The sequence below is a fragment of the Bos javanicus genome, chromosome 29 (genome assembly GCF_032452875.1).
Source record: "Bos javanicus breed banteng chromosome 29, ARS-OSU_banteng_1.0, whole genome shotgun sequence".
In the NCBI taxonomy this organism is placed as follows: Eukaryota; Metazoa; Chordata; class Mammalia; order Artiodactyla; family Bovidae; genus Bos; species Bos javanicus.
In genome coordinates, this window is record NC_083896.1 from 2,500,239 (window position 1) to 2,521,028 (window position 20,790).

The window sequence follows — 20,790 nt, forward strand, 5'->3', positions numbered from 1 at the left end:
GCTTACTCCTTGGAAGGAAAGTTATGACCAACCTAGATAGCATATTAAAAAGCAGAGACATTACTTTGCCAACAAAGGTCCGCCTAGTCAAGGCTATGGTTTTTCCAGTGGTCATGTATGGATGTGAGAGTTGGACTATAAAGAAAGCTGAGCACAGAAGAATTGATGCTTTTGAACTGTGGTGTTGGATAAGACTCTTGAGAGTCCCTTGGACTGCAAAGAGATCCAACCAGTCCATCCTAAAGGAGATCAGTCATGGGTGTTCATTGGAAGGACTGATGTTGAGGCTGAAACTCCAATACTTTGGCCACCTCATGCGAAAAGCTGACTCATTGGAAAAGACCCTGATGCTGGGAAAGATTGAGGGCAGGAGGAGAAGGGGACAACAGAGGATGAGATGTTTGGATGGCATCATCAACTCAGTGGACATGGGTTTGGGTGGACTCCGAGAGTTGGTGATGGACAGGGAGGCCTGGCGTGCTGCGGTTCATGGGGTCACATAGAGTCGGACACAACTGAGAGACTGAACTGAATAATAATAACAACATTTATTGAGTGCTCTACTAAATGCTAGCATGCTGGCACTGTGCTAAATGGTTTCCATACTGTAGACAAGACTACAGTAAACACTCTGAAATCCTAGAGGAACTTCCCACACCTGTTCCCAGAATCAGCCTGGACGACCACTCAGTGGCCAGCTTGGATTTCACTACAAATGCTGGAAGAAAGCATTCGAGTTCCTGCTCACCCAGAGAGACAGGTGAACACCAGCCTGCTGGGTGTCTCCAGCTTAGAACACGTGAGCAGGGCTCCGGTTACTGACAAGCCAAGGCAGGGCCCTGCCTAGAAGCTGCGTTTGATTGAAATCAACTGCTCAGCCTGGAATCAATCAAGGTTTCTCTGTACAAGCCAGAAAGGACCTAGGAGCATTACAGCTTTTGTTTTCCTTCTTAAGCCACAGGAATTATTGGAGAAAGTCCACAGACTACTGACTTTAAGTGATTTTAGGTCTGGTAGAAAAAACAAAACAAAACAAAACAGTTCTTTAGGTAGAGAACAGAGTGTTCATCAGAGAAATCTCTGTCTCTCTCTCCCTTCTCAAGTTCAGGACATCTGTTATCTGCTGCAAGCTGTGGACCCTAAGCATTGACATTATTTGAGTTTGCATTAATCATTTTAATCCTTATTTATTATGGAGCACATTGCCAAAGCAAAACGAAACTCTCTAAATTTCAGCTCTACCACAGAGGAATGAAAGGTCAGTTTACCCAGGTCCACATCTAGTTGAAAAAAATCTAAAGCATAAATCTTACCTAAATATACCAGTTAGGTACATCTCCCCTGCATTCCTGAAAAATGTTATATTAGTGTAACCATTGCAGACAAAGGGCTTTAGAGAAATAAGAGGTATGCCCAAAATTAAAGCGTCTCATTGGAGGGTTTGTTGAATTGGAGGGAAATTTCTCCATGGACAGGATTATTAGAGCAAGAGTTACACCAGGCTTATGGTTCCATGCACCCCAACAGAAATAGGAACAGCCATAATATGATTCTTTTGGAGATTTGTATTTCACCAATGGCCTTCAAACACATCATGACATTGAAACTTCATGAGCAATTCGTATGAAGAAAGCAAGGCATTTTCCTTCTCTAGGTAAGAACTTGAAGCCCTAGGAGATTAAATGATGTGCCTGTAATCAGTTACAGCAGTCAGATGGGGTACCAACTTTCTTTGCACAGTTTCAATGTGCCAGCCACTGTGGTGACCACTTCACATGAGAGCCTCTCTATCCCTTGCAACAATCCTTTCTCACTAAACAATGAAGTTCAGAGAGGTTCGATAACTTGCCCAAGCTCATAAAACACAGAGAGTCTGATTTAGTCTATGTTTTTCTTTGCAGTTTATGGTGCTTCCCAGTTAGATGTACAGAGCAAGGTTTTGAAAACCAGGACTTCTAACCCCAAATGTTACCTCCTCCATGAAGTATGCCCTGACCACCACTCTCACCTGCCCCATATTGAGTGAAACTCTTCCACCATAATCAGTTATTGCACTCTCTCACTCTACTTTCACTCTATCATAAATGTTTGTCATTTTACTAATTTCATGTACCTTTGGGTCCCTGATAAGCGTGGGCCATCTCTTGAGTTTATAACTCTATAAAGTAGATCTTGTTTGTAAACCAGAAGGCACAGTACACGCTTGGTGAATGACTAAATGGAGAAACAAAATCCAATGTTTTTTTATCATGTGTCTGAGAATTACAAAGTGTGCCATGCATTCCTTTTAGACTATTAGAAAAGTTGGTCTAAATTGTCATTCTTGGAACAAATCCTTTTTAAAAATCTACAACAAGGACAGGGAAATTATAACTATGATGAGGTTCCTATCATGTAATGCAGTCCAAATTTTGATAATACAGGACTTTCTGAAAATTTATGCATAAACTTTTCAAAGCTGTATAAAAGACATCTTTAGTTACAGGAGTCTACATGCTCTCTGCAACTAATGTTCATTCTATGGTCTTCACCTCCAACCCAAATTCTTCCTGTGACATGTATTCTTTCCTTAATTTCAGCCATGAGTGCGGGAAGAGACCAGTTGACATTGGCCTTGTGCAGTGTCTTTTGCAAAAGAGGGCACTGGGCTTGCCCTTACTGACTCAAATGCCAATGGAATCAAGAGAGAAGACTCAGAATCTAGCTGGGGTGTTTCAGATTCCACCGGGGAGTGAAATGTGAAGATGGCCATGTCCTCAACTTCTTTTCTGTGACTTTTTTTGTCTTTGTCCTTTCTTCTTGTTAATTTGCTGGAGTATCTGAATTCATTTCTCTTTCACCATACTGCAGAGTCCTTGGCTACAGTGAGAGGTGAATCAGGAGGGCAGGCATCCTCACTTGCGTGGGTTTAAGGCGGTGCTGAAGGGATGGGCGTGGCTCCAGCTCTCTGGGCCCTTCCTCAGGTTCAGGGAGGCCTCGATCAGACACTGGTGGCTGATGACTACTCTGTCTTCTAAGGAAATGAGGGTCGGATCCGGATTCAAAGCTATTCAAATGCTGAACTCTGCTTAACAAAATGACTAACCTACTCATATTATAGTTAGGAAAAAAATCAATAGTTAAAAAAAAAATCCTTGGCATTCTCTTTACATTATGCTAATGGGAATCTGGCAGTTATAAAATGCTTGGGGTCAGCGGTATGTTTCTACTCGAACAAATACAGGCAGGAAAAACAACTATCAACTTCATCAGGACTTTGTCAAGAAAGCAGAACACATCCCCACCAACATACTTCCATCACCCAGCCTAACTTTGACCAACATCAACTTGCCCAGTGGGAAACAGCAACAATATCTTTATATTCTTCTAAATTTCAATTAATTAAAACTGCATCCATCTCAGCTCTCACTGAGTATTTCACCCTCTTGTACATATCAAGAAGAGGCAAATCACAAGAAAGCAACGAACTTCTGAGATTTCCTCTGCAAAGCATTTTTTTCCAGTGCTATATACTTGCTTCTTGCTTCAGAATACACTCAACCAACTCCACACCTGCCCTTTCTGATCCTTAGCCAACAAGTATAGTTTTCTGCAATCTCTAGAAACTTTTAAGCAAAAACCCAGAAAATTAAAAATGTGTGTTTTATGTAAAGATTTAGACACTGGAAGCTCTTCTAAACATAACACTTCATTGATGGGTAATACAGAAATCACAACAATCTGGGCCTTAAAGTTAAGGCTTTAAGGAGATTATTTATAATGAGCTGGATTAAGGCCAAGTGAGGGAGGCAGTCTCGAAGGAGAGGCATCACAAAGCCAGATAGCGAGAGAACTCAGCATAGCCTAGGCTATGTTCTCCTAAGAAAGCGAGAGCAAGCAGCCAGCTCTCTGAATGGTCTAGGAGCCATTTTTTATAATTATGACTAAAGCAAACCTAAGGCTTTCTGAGAAAGCCTCTTAATTTCTGTTAGATCACTTCACTTCCATTCAGCTGAGGTTAAAACATACCGAAACAGACTGGAAGAACATTCACCTTTTCAGAAACTGTTCCCAGAAAGAAGGATGCTCTTCTCCACACAATGAAATAAATAAAAAGGCACAGCAAATACCAGAGTTGTGAATTTAAAAGGTGGACTAACAACTGAAAAAAAAGTCATACAAGCATCCCCTTACCTGTTTTGACGTTGATGGCAAAAAAGTTCTGAGGATTCCCGCTTGTAATCCTGTAGGTCAGTTTTTCACTGGAACTAGAGTCAGGGTCCTCAGCCTGGATCTGAATGACCGATACATCCTTTGGAGAGTTTTCCATGACAACAGGATAATAAATAGGTTCCGAGGTCAGCGGGGCGTTGTCATTCACGTCTTCAATTTCAATGTAGACCTCAATAGTGGAATAGAGTGGAACAACACCCCTATCTGTGGCGTACACGGTCAGCCAGTACGACCCCGTTGTCTCTCGATCAAGAATGTCTGCTGTAGAGATGACTCCTACGAGAGAGTAGGGAAAGAGTGACTGAGAGAGCAAACCGGGAAGAGACTAAGCCAATCATCTCCAATAGAGAAGGGCTGTGCTAAGTAATAATGGCAAATGAAAAAAACAAAAATACAAAATCAAGATGTTTCTCTTTACATCAGAACATTATTTTCCGCAAAACTATACTAACTAGTTCATCTACCATTTGAGACGTATAATCACATTCACAAATACTTTATTTGAATTTCCAGCGTGGACAAAACACATACACACACACGAGACAGCTGGGAGCAATGGGAAGAGAGTGAGCAGAGGTCAAAACACTTCCCATGATGCCTGGGAAATCAGTGCACAATCACAGCAATATTCCCATTTACCCTGAGGTTGCATTGATTTCTTATGCAACCAAAAGCTTTCCCAGGACACAATATTTTATCTGTTCATTCACAAAAGTGAAAAAGACCTTTCAAGTGTTCTTTAGCCTATTGGGATGGAAACTGCTTTGCATGCAAAAATATAAGCCTCCTTGATGCAATTCCCCTACAAATCAAATGTCACAGTTATTCCAAAGGAATCAGAGAAGACACCGTAATCCATACAAACATACTTTCTGCATGAGCTCTAGGTCCCTCAAGAACTCTACAGAGGGCCCTAAATAAACTCTGAGCCACTTTGAGGGATATTCGTGGACAAGCATTTTTAATTAGGAGCAGAAAAATGCCCAGCCTGCTCCTTCCCACCTTTCTCATTTCAGGGTTGAAACAAGCGCCAAACAGGAAATCAAACATGTGCCAGAAAAGTCAAAGGAAAACACAGTGTTCTTGAATATCATTACAGCCCTCACCCAAAGCACCAAAGCTGCAGAAACTTACTGCAAGAACTCTTAAGTACTTACCACTGTGATGGGAAAACTCTGGGGCTCAGCTTATAAAAGCTCTAAAAGTAATTAGGATACTCATGAAAAGCATGGAATTCCTGTAAACTGTTACACTGTAAAAAACATCCATGGACGGGGTGAAGAAGCGGTTCTCCTGTTCTGGCCTGAATCTTCTATCCTTGGTTCTCCTGTTAGAGTTTTGACCATATTAGGCACATAATATGGCCTACAGATTTTGACTAAGCAAACTGCCAAGTGGAGGGAGGAGAGCATCTGTCCAGAAACAGGCCAGAATAGAGTTGCCTAAAATTCAAAACAGCTAAGTGATTCAAAGGGAGATTGTACAACAGATGTTGAAGTTTTAGGTCTAAAGTTATCCACCAAAGAACCCTGCAAACTTTCTAATTCTCTCATAGAGGGCTACTACTGCTAAGTCACTTCAGTCGTGTCTGACTCTGTGCGATCCCATAGACGGCAGCCCACCAGGCTCCCCAGTCCCTGGGATTCTCCAGGCAAGAACACTGGAATGGGTTGCCATTTCCTTCTCCAACGCATGAAAGTTAAAAATGAAAGTGAAGTTACTCAGTCGTGTCCGACTCCTAGCAACCCCATGGACTGTGGCCCACCAGGCTCCTCCATCCATGGGATTTTCCAGGTAAGAGTGCTGGAGTGGGGTGCCACTGCCTTCTCCATAAATGAGGGCATTAAGTCTCAAATGTGAGTATGTAACGTGTTCCAGGTTGCATGGCTAATTGGAGAACCCAGGTCTGCCTGCCTTGAATGTTCCGCTTCGAAATCCAGACTCCATTACTTGCCACCTCTTTGACCTTGTACAATGTGTTTAAACCCAGCAAGCCTAGTTTTATCACCCCTATCTCAGTGCCATGATGATCATGTAATTAAATGCATGTTGAGTGTTTGGCACAAAGTTTGCAACATATTATAGTGTTAATAGATACTGAGTATATGTTAAACCAAGATGAATCAAAATAAGTACCCCAAAGCCTTGCAAATAGTAGCCACACCCCAAAGTAAGGGTGAGGAGAGAAGGTGAGAAGTTTGGGATGGAAAGTCTTATTAAATATTATTTTCTTCTCCAGTCATGTGGCATATTATTGCTTGGTCTTTGTGACTGCCCATGATACCTTTTCATGAAAATACCTGGCTGGTTTGGGGAACAGCAAAGTTAGTCCATTAAAAAGAAAATTTAACAAGGAACAAAATCAAAGAAGGTAGGTCAGCTTTGTCTGTACCTTGCCTGATCACCCACCATGCATGCACTCACATGCACAGACAGCAAGCATCTGCACACACACACACACACACAGATTTATAGTCACAGAATTGTTCTGTGGTCCCTGGAAATCACTTAAATCTCTTTTCTTGCACCTGTCAAACTGGGAGATGGTGTATTACTGGCTTTGGACATTTAGGTGATTTTGAAAAATCCTTGGATGAGAGGCACCCACTAATGTAAATTAAAATATATGGGTGAATTTTTACTCTATTTTTTAATGAAACATCAGACATGTCCTCTAGAAGTTAGAATTCTCTCTCATTAATATGAAATATGTTTATGGCTATTTACTCATTAAGTTGAAGTGCAAATGAGTATCTTGGAACACAGAGTTCAGGCATCATTCCTGATCCAAAAATCTGAGGACAAAAAGAAAAGAATGACTGGGAAATGTGTTGACAATTATTTTAAGATTCATCCAAGGCTCCATATTAACCATATTAAGCAACTAATGCCCAGCGATAGCATTTCCTCACTTTCTTCAGTGTTTCACAGCTAATTATGATCCACATGGTCACAATTAAAAAATGAGCTTTTCTATCAAGCAAAAACTCGCTTCTGAGGTTTCCAAAGACTACCAAAATCATATAAGCCCATTGCTTTTTTTAATTACTACCATGCATTCCTTTTTACTTTTTCAATTGAGGTATAATTGGCATACAATAACTATACACATTCAAAGAAAACAATTTGTAAGTTTTGATACCCTTGAACCATCACCACCATCAAGACAACAAATACAATCATTATTTCCAAAAGTATTCTTCATCCCATTTTTTTAATTTAAATAGTATTTAATAATAAGCAAAATCAGACAACATTTTGGTGATTACATAATTATAAGGAATCCTTCTTGTGTTTTTTAATCTAATTAAAATGCTCTCAGATTTTGCCTACCCCTCCTCCCCATGTAACAGATTAGCATCTGGTCCCATCAACTCATGGAAACAGAGGGGAGAATGTGGAAGTAGTAACAGATTTTATTTTCTTGGGCTCCAAAATCACTATGGACAGTGACTGCAGCCATGAATTTCCTCCTTGAGAGAAAAGCTAGGACGAACCTAGACAGCATATTACAAAGCAGAGACATCACTTTATTTATGACGGTCCATATAGTCAAGGCTATGGTTTTTCCAGTAGTCATGTATGGATGTGAGAGTTGGACTATAAAGAGAGCTGAGCATGGAAGAATTGATGCTTTTGAACTGTGGTGTTGGAGAAGACTCTTGAGAGTCCCTTGGACTGCAAGGAGATTCAATCAGTCCATCCTAAAGGAAATCAGTCCTGAATATTCATTGGAAGAACTGATGCTGAAGCTGAAGTTCCAATACTTTGGCCACCTGATGCAAAGAGCCGACTTATTGGAAAAGACCCTGATGCTGGGAAAGATTGAGGGCAGAAGGAGAAGGGGATGACAGAGAATAAGATGGTTGGATGGCATCACCAACTCAATGGACATGAGTCTGAGCAAACTCCAGGAGATAGTGAAGGATAGGGGAGCCTGGCGTGCTGCAGTCCATGAGGTTGCAAAGAGTTGGACACGACTGAGTGACTGAACAACAATTAAAACAAAAATAAACCGTCTACAGTGAGCTTCTAAAAGCAAGTTTCTGGGGATGCTGCTCAGTAGAAAGGACTCAGGTAGAATATCCCAAAAGCAGATACATCCTTCTCCTCACGTTTCACCTATCACAGAAATACACAACATAGACCCTACTGAGGTACCCAGCTTTATGTTGATATTTATTAAGATGCCCATTAAAAAGTTCTTTAGAAATACAGTTGGGATTTTTTATACTCTTTGAGATATGCTTAGGTTTATAAAAAATTTTTCCATCTATTTCTTCTTACTGTATAATAAAGGCAGACTGGAATTATTTAGGTAACAATATTTAATAGTATAAGCAGGTACATAAACTGTATTTATTTATTGATTAGAACTGTGCACAGTTTGAAATGGAATAAGTTGATCCCAGCATGAAGCACATGCCAGCTATAGTTGTTTTATTTTTGACAAATTATTAAAAAAAAAAACAACTATATATACCTTGTTCTTATTGACTAAGCTCTGAATATTGGAAATGAGAGGAAAAATTCATGGAGCTGTTCAAAGCAGATGACTATCACAGGCTGGGTTACTCAACTCATCATTTTCCAGCCGTATCTCCATATGGAGCAACCAAGATGTCAAATGATATCTTGCCCCAGAAAAATGACACCCAAACATCCGCAACTACTCTAATAAAAAAACTGTCAACAAATGGTTTAGGGAATGCTTTGGTGGCCATGTGCCTACATAACATGATGAAAACCCCTCTTCCAGGAAAAGTATTATAGATTTTGAGGCAGTTAAAAAAAAGACACACACACACAAACCTTTAAAAACACCCTGGCAGTATATTCTTTGTAAATACTTCTAATAGAGGTTTACCTGTTTCCTTGTGCATATATATATCTTTAATTCTTATTCCCAGTTAGTCAAAATATTAACTCCCAATGCTCAGTGCACTTACATTTTATAAAACTTCTTATTCTGAAATAATTATAAACTATAGGAAGGTACAAAGAAATGAACTAGAGTTCCTGGGCAACCTTCACCCACCTTCCCCCAGTGTTAACATTAACTGTATTTTTAAATTACTTATTTCTTCAAGAATCAAACACTTACTACTTTTATATGTGAGAGAACATGGAATTCTTTCATGGGCTTCATAATCCCTTTTAGCCAACCCTTGCTTGACTTTATTTAAGAGGATCACACAGATAACTATTTTTCTTTCTTTTCCTATTCATTCCTAGACTTGTATAAAGCTCTTATGGCCTTAGGAAGGATCACTGTTCTGAGCCGCGTGTGGTGATAATTAGGGCAAGAACAGGGATTTTATCCTCATAGCTCAACCCAGGTCACTCCATTCACACCCATGGTCATCCCTATAACCTTTACCACTCTGAAACAGACTAAAATCAACCGCAATCAGCTAAAATGGGAGGAGCCAAGAGGCACAAAGCAATTGTGGGAGGACAGAATCTTAAAACACCTATTCAAAATGCTTCAGATACATTTTAGTATATACATACTACACACACATATACTTTCATACGCTTTATATGTCACATATTTGACACATAATATATTTAAACATACGCTTTAAAGCACTTTTAAAAGTGAAAATTTTAAGCGAATCACCCAGCTAATTGAGTGGCAGAGTCGGGTCTGGAATCTGGAGCTGTGAACTGGAGCACACTCTCTTTTCATTACTGGAGCTGCCTGCTGATCTACCCGCATGTGCCCATTATCATGAAAAAGAAGGCAATCCCGTGCCCCAGCATCCCTCACAGTGGGTTGGTATCAGCTCTTTGGTAGCAGGAAATTCAATAGTTTCCTTGCTTCCCTCTATTTAAGTTGTTTTAATATATTATTCTGAATCCATTTTTATATCTCCTCAGAAGATCCTCAGTTGCTGGAATGGTTGGAGACCAGGAGAACTGGAAGACAACTTCTTCCTTAAATACCCCATCACCCCTCTGCTTTTGTACAAAGGCATCTGCACTCCCTGCTCCTTCAGTCCCTGCCTCCAGGAACCAAACCATCTTCTCTGTTCCTTAAGGAAGTTTCAGATTCAGAGAACACCCTCCCCCAGCCAGCCAGGGTCTGGGGCGTCCCCCTCTGCTTTTACTTTGTCCCTTTACCAATCCACTGCGACCTCCCTATGAATACAGAGCATTCTGTCTTGTTTTTCTCTATTCTAGGATGGTGGCTAGAAATTTGGAACACTGTAAATGTTTGATAAATAAATGAAGGATAACATCACAACATTTGGTAAATGCAAGCAAGTTGGGATGTCTGGCTCTTTACAGACAAGCACTCTGAGGAATAGCTTCATTTGAAAAAAAAACAAAACTGAGTCATCTCGCCATCCTGTGATCACTAGGCAAAGTAAAATGGGATAGACTGAGCCTGTCATCTGTTTTAGATTTCTCTAGTGTACATGCAGAGTTACCTAGCTCTGAAAGTCAACTCTCCATCTGTGAACTATCCTGTCTGATAAAACAGTTTTCTTTTTTTAAAAAAAAATTATTTATTTTAATTGGAGGATAGGTACTTTACAATATTATGATGGCTTTTGCCATACATCAACACGAATCAGCCACAGGTATACACATGTCCCCCCATCCTGAATTCCCCTCCCACCCCACCCCTTCAGGTGTCACAGAGCGCCAGTTCTTGGTGCCCTGAGGATAAGACGGTTTTCTTAAAAAACATGTGCAGTTTTGAGTCGTCCCTTTACTACCAAGAATGTGGATGGTGCCACGGTATTGTCTTCAAGGCTTGAAGCCAAGATGCAGCTTCATGAAGACATCAGTTGATTTTATCATTCACTTACACACTGCACTGTACACAGATTCGCACCACAGACAGCCGGAATTAAAGCCCCGGGCCCCAGATAGAGAGCCCGCAAGGCTCACTCTCTCACTGGCCGCTCCTCCGCTGATTCTCATCCACCCGACACTTTTGTTCTACTCTGTTCCCTCCTCTTCATACCAACTCCTGTTGAGATATCTTTCATCTTTGCAGAAGAAGAAAAAGCCACAGCACAGTTGCAGGAAACAATTATGTCCTGAAATGCAAGCCACCTTCATTGCCTGTTATTTCACAAGGCTCAAGGCTGGAGAGCAGCACATGAAATTAAGGCAAAAGACTGCAGGCTGATTTCAAGCTTTTGTTTGGAGTTAATGAAAATGGACAGCTCTCCTCGTCTGTTTGGGACCCACGAATTTTAAAACTGAGCTGCCTGCTCAAAAGCCTCCCAGGATGTTCTATGAACTCAGTACTAACATACGCTTGGTATTTTTTTTTCAAAGACAAACTTTTCAGGACCAGTTTTGAATGGACTGAAAATGTATACCTGTTCTCTCTCTACAGTAAATCTGGTCTGTGTAGCTAGCACCAGATGCCAACAGCCTGAAAACAGGAAGTGGACAGAGGACCAATCTGTAGCCACACATCCAGCTCTCATTGTTTTTTCTTTTCTTTTCTGTATCACAGATTGTTCCCAGCCTCAGATCCTTTCTGTGGTCCGTGCTAATTTGCATACCACCCCTAAGCACAATGACTGGATTCACACAGTCAAGTAGAAAGGAAGGTTGAAATTTAAACCAGGAGAAAATGATTTCAGGAAACATATGAAATAAAGTCAAGAGTTAGTTTTGTTAAGTGTCTAAATGCATAGAGGTTATTTCACAAAGAGCAGTAATTCGCTGGAATCTTTCGAAGAAATGAGCACACACCTCAGCACAAACCGTTTTGGTTATATACACAGAAATACTTTCTGGTAGCAATGGAGAGGAACAAAGAAACGGGTTTATGGGGAAAGCTGGAGTTCCTATCTATTCCTGTGCTTCAGTGACAGGAGACGGAGCAACAGAGAGGGAGAAACAGGGAGAAAGAAAGAAAAGGAAGGGGCGGGGGGAGGGAAGAAGGAAGGAAGGAAAGAAGAAAGAAAAAGAGAAAAAGAAGGAAGAAAAAGAAAGAGGCAATCTTTCGCCTGGCAGAAACTTTTAGAGCATTCAAATTGGTTACTAGGTAATCTTTGTGTTAAAAATAAAAAGACTTCATTGTAGAAGAAAATATGCAAAATAAATACATTTTTTAAACACCCATTATTTCATGACCCAAAGATAATAACTGTTAATGTCCTTGATGTATTGCCTTTGCTCTAGATTATTTTCTCCCCAAAGCAGAATATTTCTCAGGAATTGTGGATCCTCACTTACTCATCTACTGAACAGCTTTCCATACCAATACCTGTAGTTCTATACATTTAGCTTTTAATGGTTGTGTGGTAATGCCCACTTGCCCACTAGCCAACTAACAAAAAATATAAGCTCCCTCCGTGCAAGAGTTTTCTCTGTTGCATCACTGTTGTCTACCCTAGAGAAATGGCTAGTACACACTACATGCTCATTAAATACCTGTTGAAATACTCACACAATGTTTATCGTTTATTTAATGAAGCCTCTTTGCTAAGTCATTTATTAGGTCATATTTTATTTTTTGCTATTGTTAATATAACTCATACTTAGATGAATAACCTTGCATCTACGTCTTTTTTCACTTATTTCTTAGAATAAATTTCTAGAGAGAGAAATAATGAGTCAAAGGGTCTTATATTTTTAAATGCATTTGAGTCAACTGTCTTCTAAAAAGTCTACACTACTTATAATGTTACCAGCATTTTCTGACCACATTTTTTACTAAATCTTCAAAAAATCTGTATAATTGTTAATGGGAAAAAAAATCTGCAATTTACTTTCTATAGAGCTAACAGCTGACCTTATAAAACCCTTTAAATCATTCCTCACTGTATTTTAACCATTCGACTCAATAACCAAATGCCATGTTTTTGTGGTGAGACAAAACACTGTTGACAGCAAGATGGTGCTAAACATTTTATTGTAAAGAAAGACTTTATATGAGGCACACCTTAAATGAAATTAACATCTGTCCACAAAGACAAATTCTTCAGCTTTAAAAAATGCTGTAGTATTTTTAAATGAAATGTCAGAGCATAACCTTTAGCTCTTCAAGAAAGAACACTAGATATCAGTCATACTTTAATCCAATATTTAGGATTATCTACTACCAACTTAACTTAGCACGAAGGACAAAGGGACCTGGGTTCTCTGAGCAGACTAACTCTATAAGAGTCTTCATTTGGACTGGGATTTTTTTTTTTTCCTTCCCAGGTTCATTGTGATACAATTGACATACATCCCAGTATACGTTTAAGGTTGTACTTTACTGTACTGTATGGCATATTTTCTTTACTCACATATACTGTGAAATGTTTTCCACAGTAAGTTTAGTTAGCATCCATGACCTCATATGGTATATACAAAAAAAAAAAAAAAATCTGGGACTGGGAATTTAAGTTTTGCTTAGAAAAGCCTTTTCACTTCCAAGAAGTTAGACTAGACTTGAAGAAAGATCTCCTGAACCAAAATGTCTGGGCTAATGCGTTAAAGTGTGTACTACAGACATAGTCACAAAAGCTCTTGTGTTTACTTGAAAGCAATGCAGGGTGGTACAAAGTTCACTCTTAAAACTGGGACTGCACCACTTGAACTTTATGGAAATTTTCACTTTTGGAAAACTTTTTCTCCAAGTTAAAGGGAACACTTCTTCCTTTTTCTTTTCTTCTATATCAGAATATGGCAACTATAAGTCACATTGTACTCACCCAGATACAAGGCTCTTATCTACCACTCCACAGGGAGCTTCCCAGGTGGCACTAGTGGTAAAGAATCCACTGGCAATGCAGGAGACACGGGTTCAATCCCTAGGTCAGGACAGAGGAGCCCGGTGGGCTACAGTCTATAGGGTTGCAGAGCTGGACATGACTAAGCACTGTCATACCATTCCATAAAGAGCAAAAGCCTTCAGAAACTTCTTAATAAAATAATGAAAGCATACAGCTCCCTTATTCTTTTTCTCAAGTGAATGCACTCTGACTTTCACAGCTGAGTGGATATTTACCAAGAAAATATTTTTACTGAAGTTGCAGAGATAACTGCGTATATGATACCCCAAAAAGCTGAAATGATTTCCTTGGCAAAAACACACTCTAGGTGATGGAAGTGAAGCATAGAGTAAACAAAGGAAGCTGGATTGGAGTCTAAGTTTAGTATTGTGGTTGCTTTTTCCCAAATGTGATTGAAAACTTATAACTACGTTTATTATGACAAGTTTATAAAAGCTTATCTAGGAGAAAAACAGCCTCCAGAACTTGTGTCTTCTTTCATCCTTTCAGGTTAAATCTCACTAGATTGCTTTTTCCTTTAACCAGTTTTGCTGAAACTACACAGACAATGCCATACTTAGGTAATTAAGTTAGGCTGATTAGGTTATAGGGACTATACAAGCACATGAATAAAATCCTTGAAACCACCTTACCTTTCTTTACAGTGGAAACAATAAACTCTTTGCTTTCCTATTTATAACCAAATAAGCACCTACAATAGCCTAGAGAAACCAGGGCCCAGAGGAGGGAAGTGTCTGGTTTCAGCTAATTGAGTTTCTTCCATTCTCATCTTCTACAGATTCCTGGGATTGTTTTCCAATTTTCATTCGCATTTCATCCCATTAAACAGTTCTAACCTCTGACACATGCACGCCACCCTGGATTCATCTTCTATTCATAACTGGGATGAAATGTGCCCACTTGCTCTGTGGACAGTACCAGAGGCACTGACAAGACAGAGATAAATACTCAGGCTGTTAGGCCAGATTTTGAGAAGAAAACAAAAGCAGACCCCTCGTCTAGCTGGAGTCCTTAACATCAGAGTGCGCAGGCACAAGGCTTGCATTTTTGATAAACATGTAGCTGTTGACTTGCAGGAAGAAGAAAAAAAGACTGCTATTAAGCCTAGTGTGTTGTTACCATGCTGATTTTATGCCTCGGTTAGGAACTCTTTTCCAAAATTTCTATATTTAAAAGTGCTTAGTGATTCCAAGCTGTGCAAATAGCAATACAGGTAAATGTTAGTTTTAGGACAAATTATTGAGGTTTGTGAACAAATTGCTATGCCGTTTTCTCAACATGAAGATGAAAAATCATGTTGAATTTTCTCCCCTTTGTAAGAACATTAATTAAGATACTGCCCATACTGTGATGCAAATAATATGCAAGGAATCAGAAACAACTATTTTAGAAACTCTAAAAATAAAGCAGTAATAACGTGACCTCTGCATTACTGTGAAAATTCAAGATAATTTGAGAATTATTTTATTATATTCTGTTAACACACTGATTAAGACATGTATGTGAATGGCTCCCAAGAACGGTTCTGAAGTTAGGTATAGACAGTGTATGTACATTACTGATAAATTTCCAGTATCCAAAGAAAGTTGAATCACTGACATTAAAATGTGTAAGACTGGTATTTGGGAGGTATCCCTCAACAAATGTGGCTCCAAGTTAAACTTAGGGTAGTTCCTTGTCAGATACTAGGAACACAGGAGGGTCAAAGAGCAGAGAGGAGGGGAGTTCAGAAAGGAGGCCTCTGGGCTGTCATGGCCTTCACTGCCCTCCCTTCCTCCTTTCACGTGTCTACACTGCATAGTCCAACAGAGCTGAAATCCCAGGTCCCTAAGGAAGGCTGCAACAGCAAAGGACAGCATGGGAACTGTGATATTAAAGAGGATGCAGGAATAAAATAAGAACAGCTAAAAAAAGAAAGAGGATGCAGGGAAAAAGAAATACCATATGGTATTACTTATATGTGGAATTTAACATGTGACACAAATACACTTATCTATGAAACACAAACTGACACAAAGACACAGAGAACAGACTTGTGATTGCCAAGAGGGAGAGTTGGCGGGGGACAGATTGGGAATTTGGGATTAGCAGATGCAAAGTATTACGTAGAGAATGGATAAACAGCAAGGTCCTAATTGGGGGATTAATATAACAAAGAATTCATGTATATGTAGAACTGAATCCCTTTTCTGTACAATAGAAACTAACACAACATTGTAAATCAACTGTCAATAAAATAAAAAATAAAAAAAAAAAAACTAAAATAGAATGCAGGAATAACCCTGGATTTTCAGGAGATCATCCTGGACTGCAGGTTGCCTACAGAATTTTTGTATTGGGGTCTATACTGGCCTGCTATTTGCTCAAAGTCTTAGACGTGCTCTGTAGTTACAAAGGCACTTGCCTTTCTGAGGAGCAGATTTCATGGCAGGTGACCTTAATTCTGGACTTAGTGCCTATCTCCGCATTAGACTATACTACCCCCCAGGGCAGAGCGGATCCTTCCTGTCTTCCTCCACACAGATCCCAGCACCTTTAGAGCCCCTGAAGCTTTGTGCACAAAATGCTTGGACATTAAATATGTGTTGAACGAGTGAATGGTGTTTCTATTTCCAATGGAGTTTTGATGGCTGCGCAGAAAGAACCCAGCCGAGAATTATTATAATTCCATTAACAGCGTCCAACATATGGCAACGTGCTAAAAAGGAAAAAAAAAAAAAAAAACAACCTAGTTAGCCCCAGGAGACTGGAAACAGGAAGAGCTGCTGAAAGAAAGTTTAATTAAGATGGCAGGAGGCCCCACTGAGAACATCTAATCTTCCCCGGTTGGCAAAGTCTTCCATAACCCACGTGAGGCTGCAGGAGGTGTAGGTGGGTGAGCCTGCCCCACTGTGGAGACAGCCAGAGAGGGCAGTGACCGCGCCGGCACAGACTGGACGTCCTGCTTCAGCTCCTTCTGAGTGCAGCCTGTGTACGACCAGGAGCTGGGACAGTTGGCGTAAACAGACATCCCAAGTCCCGCATCACCTGTAGTGTCTGCTCAGCCTCCAGCAGAAAGTCTCTAAGTTCAAGGCCAGCTGCAGAGGGCGGAGCAGCCAGAGCCATCCTCTCCTGCAGGGGGTTGAGAGCCCTGGCCCAGGGAGACCTGGTGAAGACAGGAGCGGGTGGGCCCTCCCGGGTGGGCCCTCCCACACCGGAAGTCGATCCTCTCGCACCGGAAGTCGGTCCGCAGCCGCAGCGAGAGCACCATGACCATTTCTGCCACCCCATTTCCTTCCCCTGCACCCACCCATCTGCACACTCCAGACACCTCAAAACCGCTCACATTGGCCCCTTGGCCTGGAAGAACAGCCTCCCACCTTGGAGACACAGACTCAGCGCTTCTTGCTTTGTGAAGTCAGTAACTCCCAACCCAGACTTGGCCACTTACTCTCCCACTGTATTTATGGCCGCCATTACTATGGCATTGAAGACACCATTTTGCAGTTTTCCTTGTATGTCTGACACCTCAACGAGGGTCTTAAAGGGGGCCAGTGTCTTATTCATCTTCTGCGTGCTCGGTCCCTGACACACAGAATCACTCAGCCAATGCGAACTGGATGAAAGGGAAACCCATTCCTGAGCTGCAGCCATTCGCAGAAAGGTCCTGGTGGGGAATGTGCCAACAGGTAAATCTTGTCTGGAAGATCGTAAAGTCCAGGATAAGGGGATAACTGTTCTTGTGCAAAGAGAAATTATAGCAAGGAAGGGGAGGCAAATGTGTAATATATTTATTCATAACCAGTTCAAGGAATGCTTCAAAGACATGCCGACACAGGATTTTTAAACCAGCTATAAAAATGCTTTATTTTTAGTGAGTAGAGCTGATCAGTCCTTTGCTCGGTTTCTTGCAGAGAACCAATATTAAATTCCTAAGGAACAGTTGTTCACAACCAGTTGATCTTTGGAATACCTAACTTCTGTTTTTGCTATCAAACCAAAGCCCTGAGCAGAGACCAGAAAGGTTTCAAATGCCCATTAAATAAATGGTCATATTCGCTGGGAAGCATCCAGAAGAAATGGGTGGAAAAAAAATCACTAAAATGAGTTAGACCTCCTCCCTCCATGCCCAAGTCTGAGCACTGACCTCCCAAGAAGTCTGGCTGGTTCCTGGAGTCTGGGCGGTCTCTTGGCTCTTACATTGTATTTTTCATGGCACAACTGGCTTTTGTGTATGATCGGAACCTGACAGCTATGGCTGTTCTAAAATGAAAAACTACAACTATTTAGCTTCCATTACATATAATTCACAATCTCTGATGAAAATGTTCAAGTCACTTAGGACTCTGATTTGGAACCATGTATCTGTTTTAATTCAGATGACAGCAGTAATTCATTTGGACAACATGATTCATATAATGTGCTTCTCCTTCACTGTAACCTTTGCATTATAAAATGACACTGTTTCATGAGACCACCTCGAAAGAGTAAGAGGCAAATCCTTTTACATATATGAGTCTTATTACTTATCCAATGTATAGAATTTTTTGTTCCTACAGGAAAAGAACAAGTGTGTATTATTTTTTTATTTTAATTGGTAATGATCACTGAGTTAAGATCAATTTAGTAAGTCCAATCTGTGTATTTTTTAAATGAAATATAATAGGAGGGAAAAATCAGTGTTGTGTATAATAAGGGTAAATAGTGCTTTGTAAAACTTATATGTGTGAGAATGACAGAGAGAGTACAGTGGGCTATGATACAAAATGCATTTAAATGTGCTTTTTACTGAGGGTGATGACCAAAAAAAGGCTGAAAATGGCTGATAAATTGACTGTGAATGGAAGTCTCTCAGTTGTGTCCGACTTTTTGCAACTGCATGAACTATACAGTCCATGGAATTCTCCAGGCCAGAATACTAGAGTGGGTAGCCTTTCCCTTCTCCAGGGGATCTTCCCAACCCAGGGATCAAACCCAGGTCTCCTGCATTGTAGGTGGATTCTTTACCAGTTGAGCCACCAGGGAAGCCCCATAAATTGACTGTGCTGCTGCTGCTGCTAAGTCGCTTCAATCATGTCCCAACTCTGTGCAACCCTGTAGACGGCAGCTCACCAGGCTCCCCGTCCCTGGGATTCTCCAGGCAAGAACACTGGAGTGGGTTGCCATTTCCTTCTCCAATGCATGAAAGTGAAAAGTGAAAGGGAAGTCGCTCAGTCGTGTCTGACCCTCAGCGATCCCATGGACTGCAGCCTTCCAGGCTCCTCCGTCCATGGGATTTTCCAGGCAAGAGTACTGGAGTGGGGTGCCATTACCTTCTCTGACAAATTGACTGTAAATGACTCTAATTTTGAAGTCAGGAAGCATAGTGAAAATTCAGGTAAAAAGTCTTGATTTTATCTCTGTCATTTATTAGTGATGTGCCCTTGTGCAAATAACTTCTCTGCTTGTTTCCTTACCTATAAAATAGGGATGGCACCTCATAAAGTTACTTGAGGTTTAAAGAATATAAATGTGTTTAACTCATATTATAATAATGTTAGGAAACACAGATTGTTTACTATTTAAAATGCCTAGCACAGTGCCTGGTACATAATAGAAAGTGTGAAAGTGTTAGTCACTCAGTCATGTCCTACACTTTGCAACCTGATGGACTGTAGCCTGCTACGTGCATCTGTCCATGGAATTCTCCAGGCAAGAATACTGGAGTGTGTAGCTATTCCCTTCTCCAGAGGCTCTTCATGACCCAGGGATTGAATCTGGGTCTTGTGCATTGCAGGCAGACTCTTTACGGTCTGAGCCACCAGGGTATGTAATAAGTACTCTTTAAATGCTAGTAATTATTGTTTTTATATTATATTTGTAAAGTATTACTATTGTTTTATAAGGCAATATGTATTTTATGATCATGTGTTGCCTAAAATAGCATCACCAGCTCAATGTACATGAATTTGAGTAAACTGTGGGAGATGAGAGGATAAAGGAGCCTGGCATGCAGAGGCCATGGGGTTGCAGAGTCAGGCATGACTTTGCGACTAAAGAACAACAACAAAAATTGCCTAAAATGCAAGAATCAAGTATTACATTCCAAGTTCAATGGGCATAACTAGGCAAACAAGACTGGCACTCTTGTCATTGCCATGCTTTCTGATTCAAATCTCTTGACATTCAGCTGAAAATTTAGCTAATAACTCATTATTTAACCCTGGCTAACAATAGCAAGAAACTGAGAACTGAACATTACGTTAGCATTTTATCAGCTGAAGTTAAACTCACTGGTCAGACTAAAGCAAAGAAGCAGAGTAGGTATATAAGATTAGAGTGGTGCCAGCTGCCTTTGATGGAGTGCTGACTGTACTGTAGCACTTACTCACAGGTACCATATTAAACCCATTTTAGAGATGAGAAAACAGGTTTGAAAGTTTTGCAATGATGTTTGCAAGGTCATATCATTGTAAGTGAGAGAATCATGCTTTGCTTTCATGTCTGGCGCATCTTGAGACTCTCAGCACAGGAAGAACATCACAGTCATCAAATTCACACATCCCCTGTAGCAGGTAAAGGATCACTACATTCATGAGCTCCCTCTTTCCGAGCCCTTCTGCTCCATCGATAGGCAGATGTAACTGATAGAAAGCTCCTTCTCATATCAGACCCGCATATTTGCCTGCCTACACTTTCCACCCACTGGAACACTACAGAATACATATTCAGCCTCTTCTATTTCACATAACTGAATACAATGAACGAATCTATCTCCTCTCTGTCTTCTCTTCTCTGGAGTCAACATTCCTAGTTGTCTTTGGATTTCACTCTTATAAGATGGCTTTTACCCATTCTTCAC

At 40.5% G+C, this 20,790-nt stretch overlaps 1 protein-coding gene across 3 annotated transcripts in view; it reads right to left on the reverse strand.

The window, feature by feature from the left end:
* The window catches only part of FAT3 (FAT atypical cadherin 3), a 641,657-nt gene that overhangs the window by 450,099 nt on the left and 170,768 nt on the right, over window positions 1-20,790 (reverse strand). For all 3 annotated transcript variants that reach the window (XM_061405994.1, XM_061405993.1, XM_061405995.1), the window contains exon 2: window positions 4,174-4,488. In XM_061405994.1, the coding sequence (XP_061261978.1) occupies window positions 4,174-4,488 (315 nt within the window). The remainder of the gene's footprint in view (window positions 1-4,173; window positions 4,489-20,790) is intronic.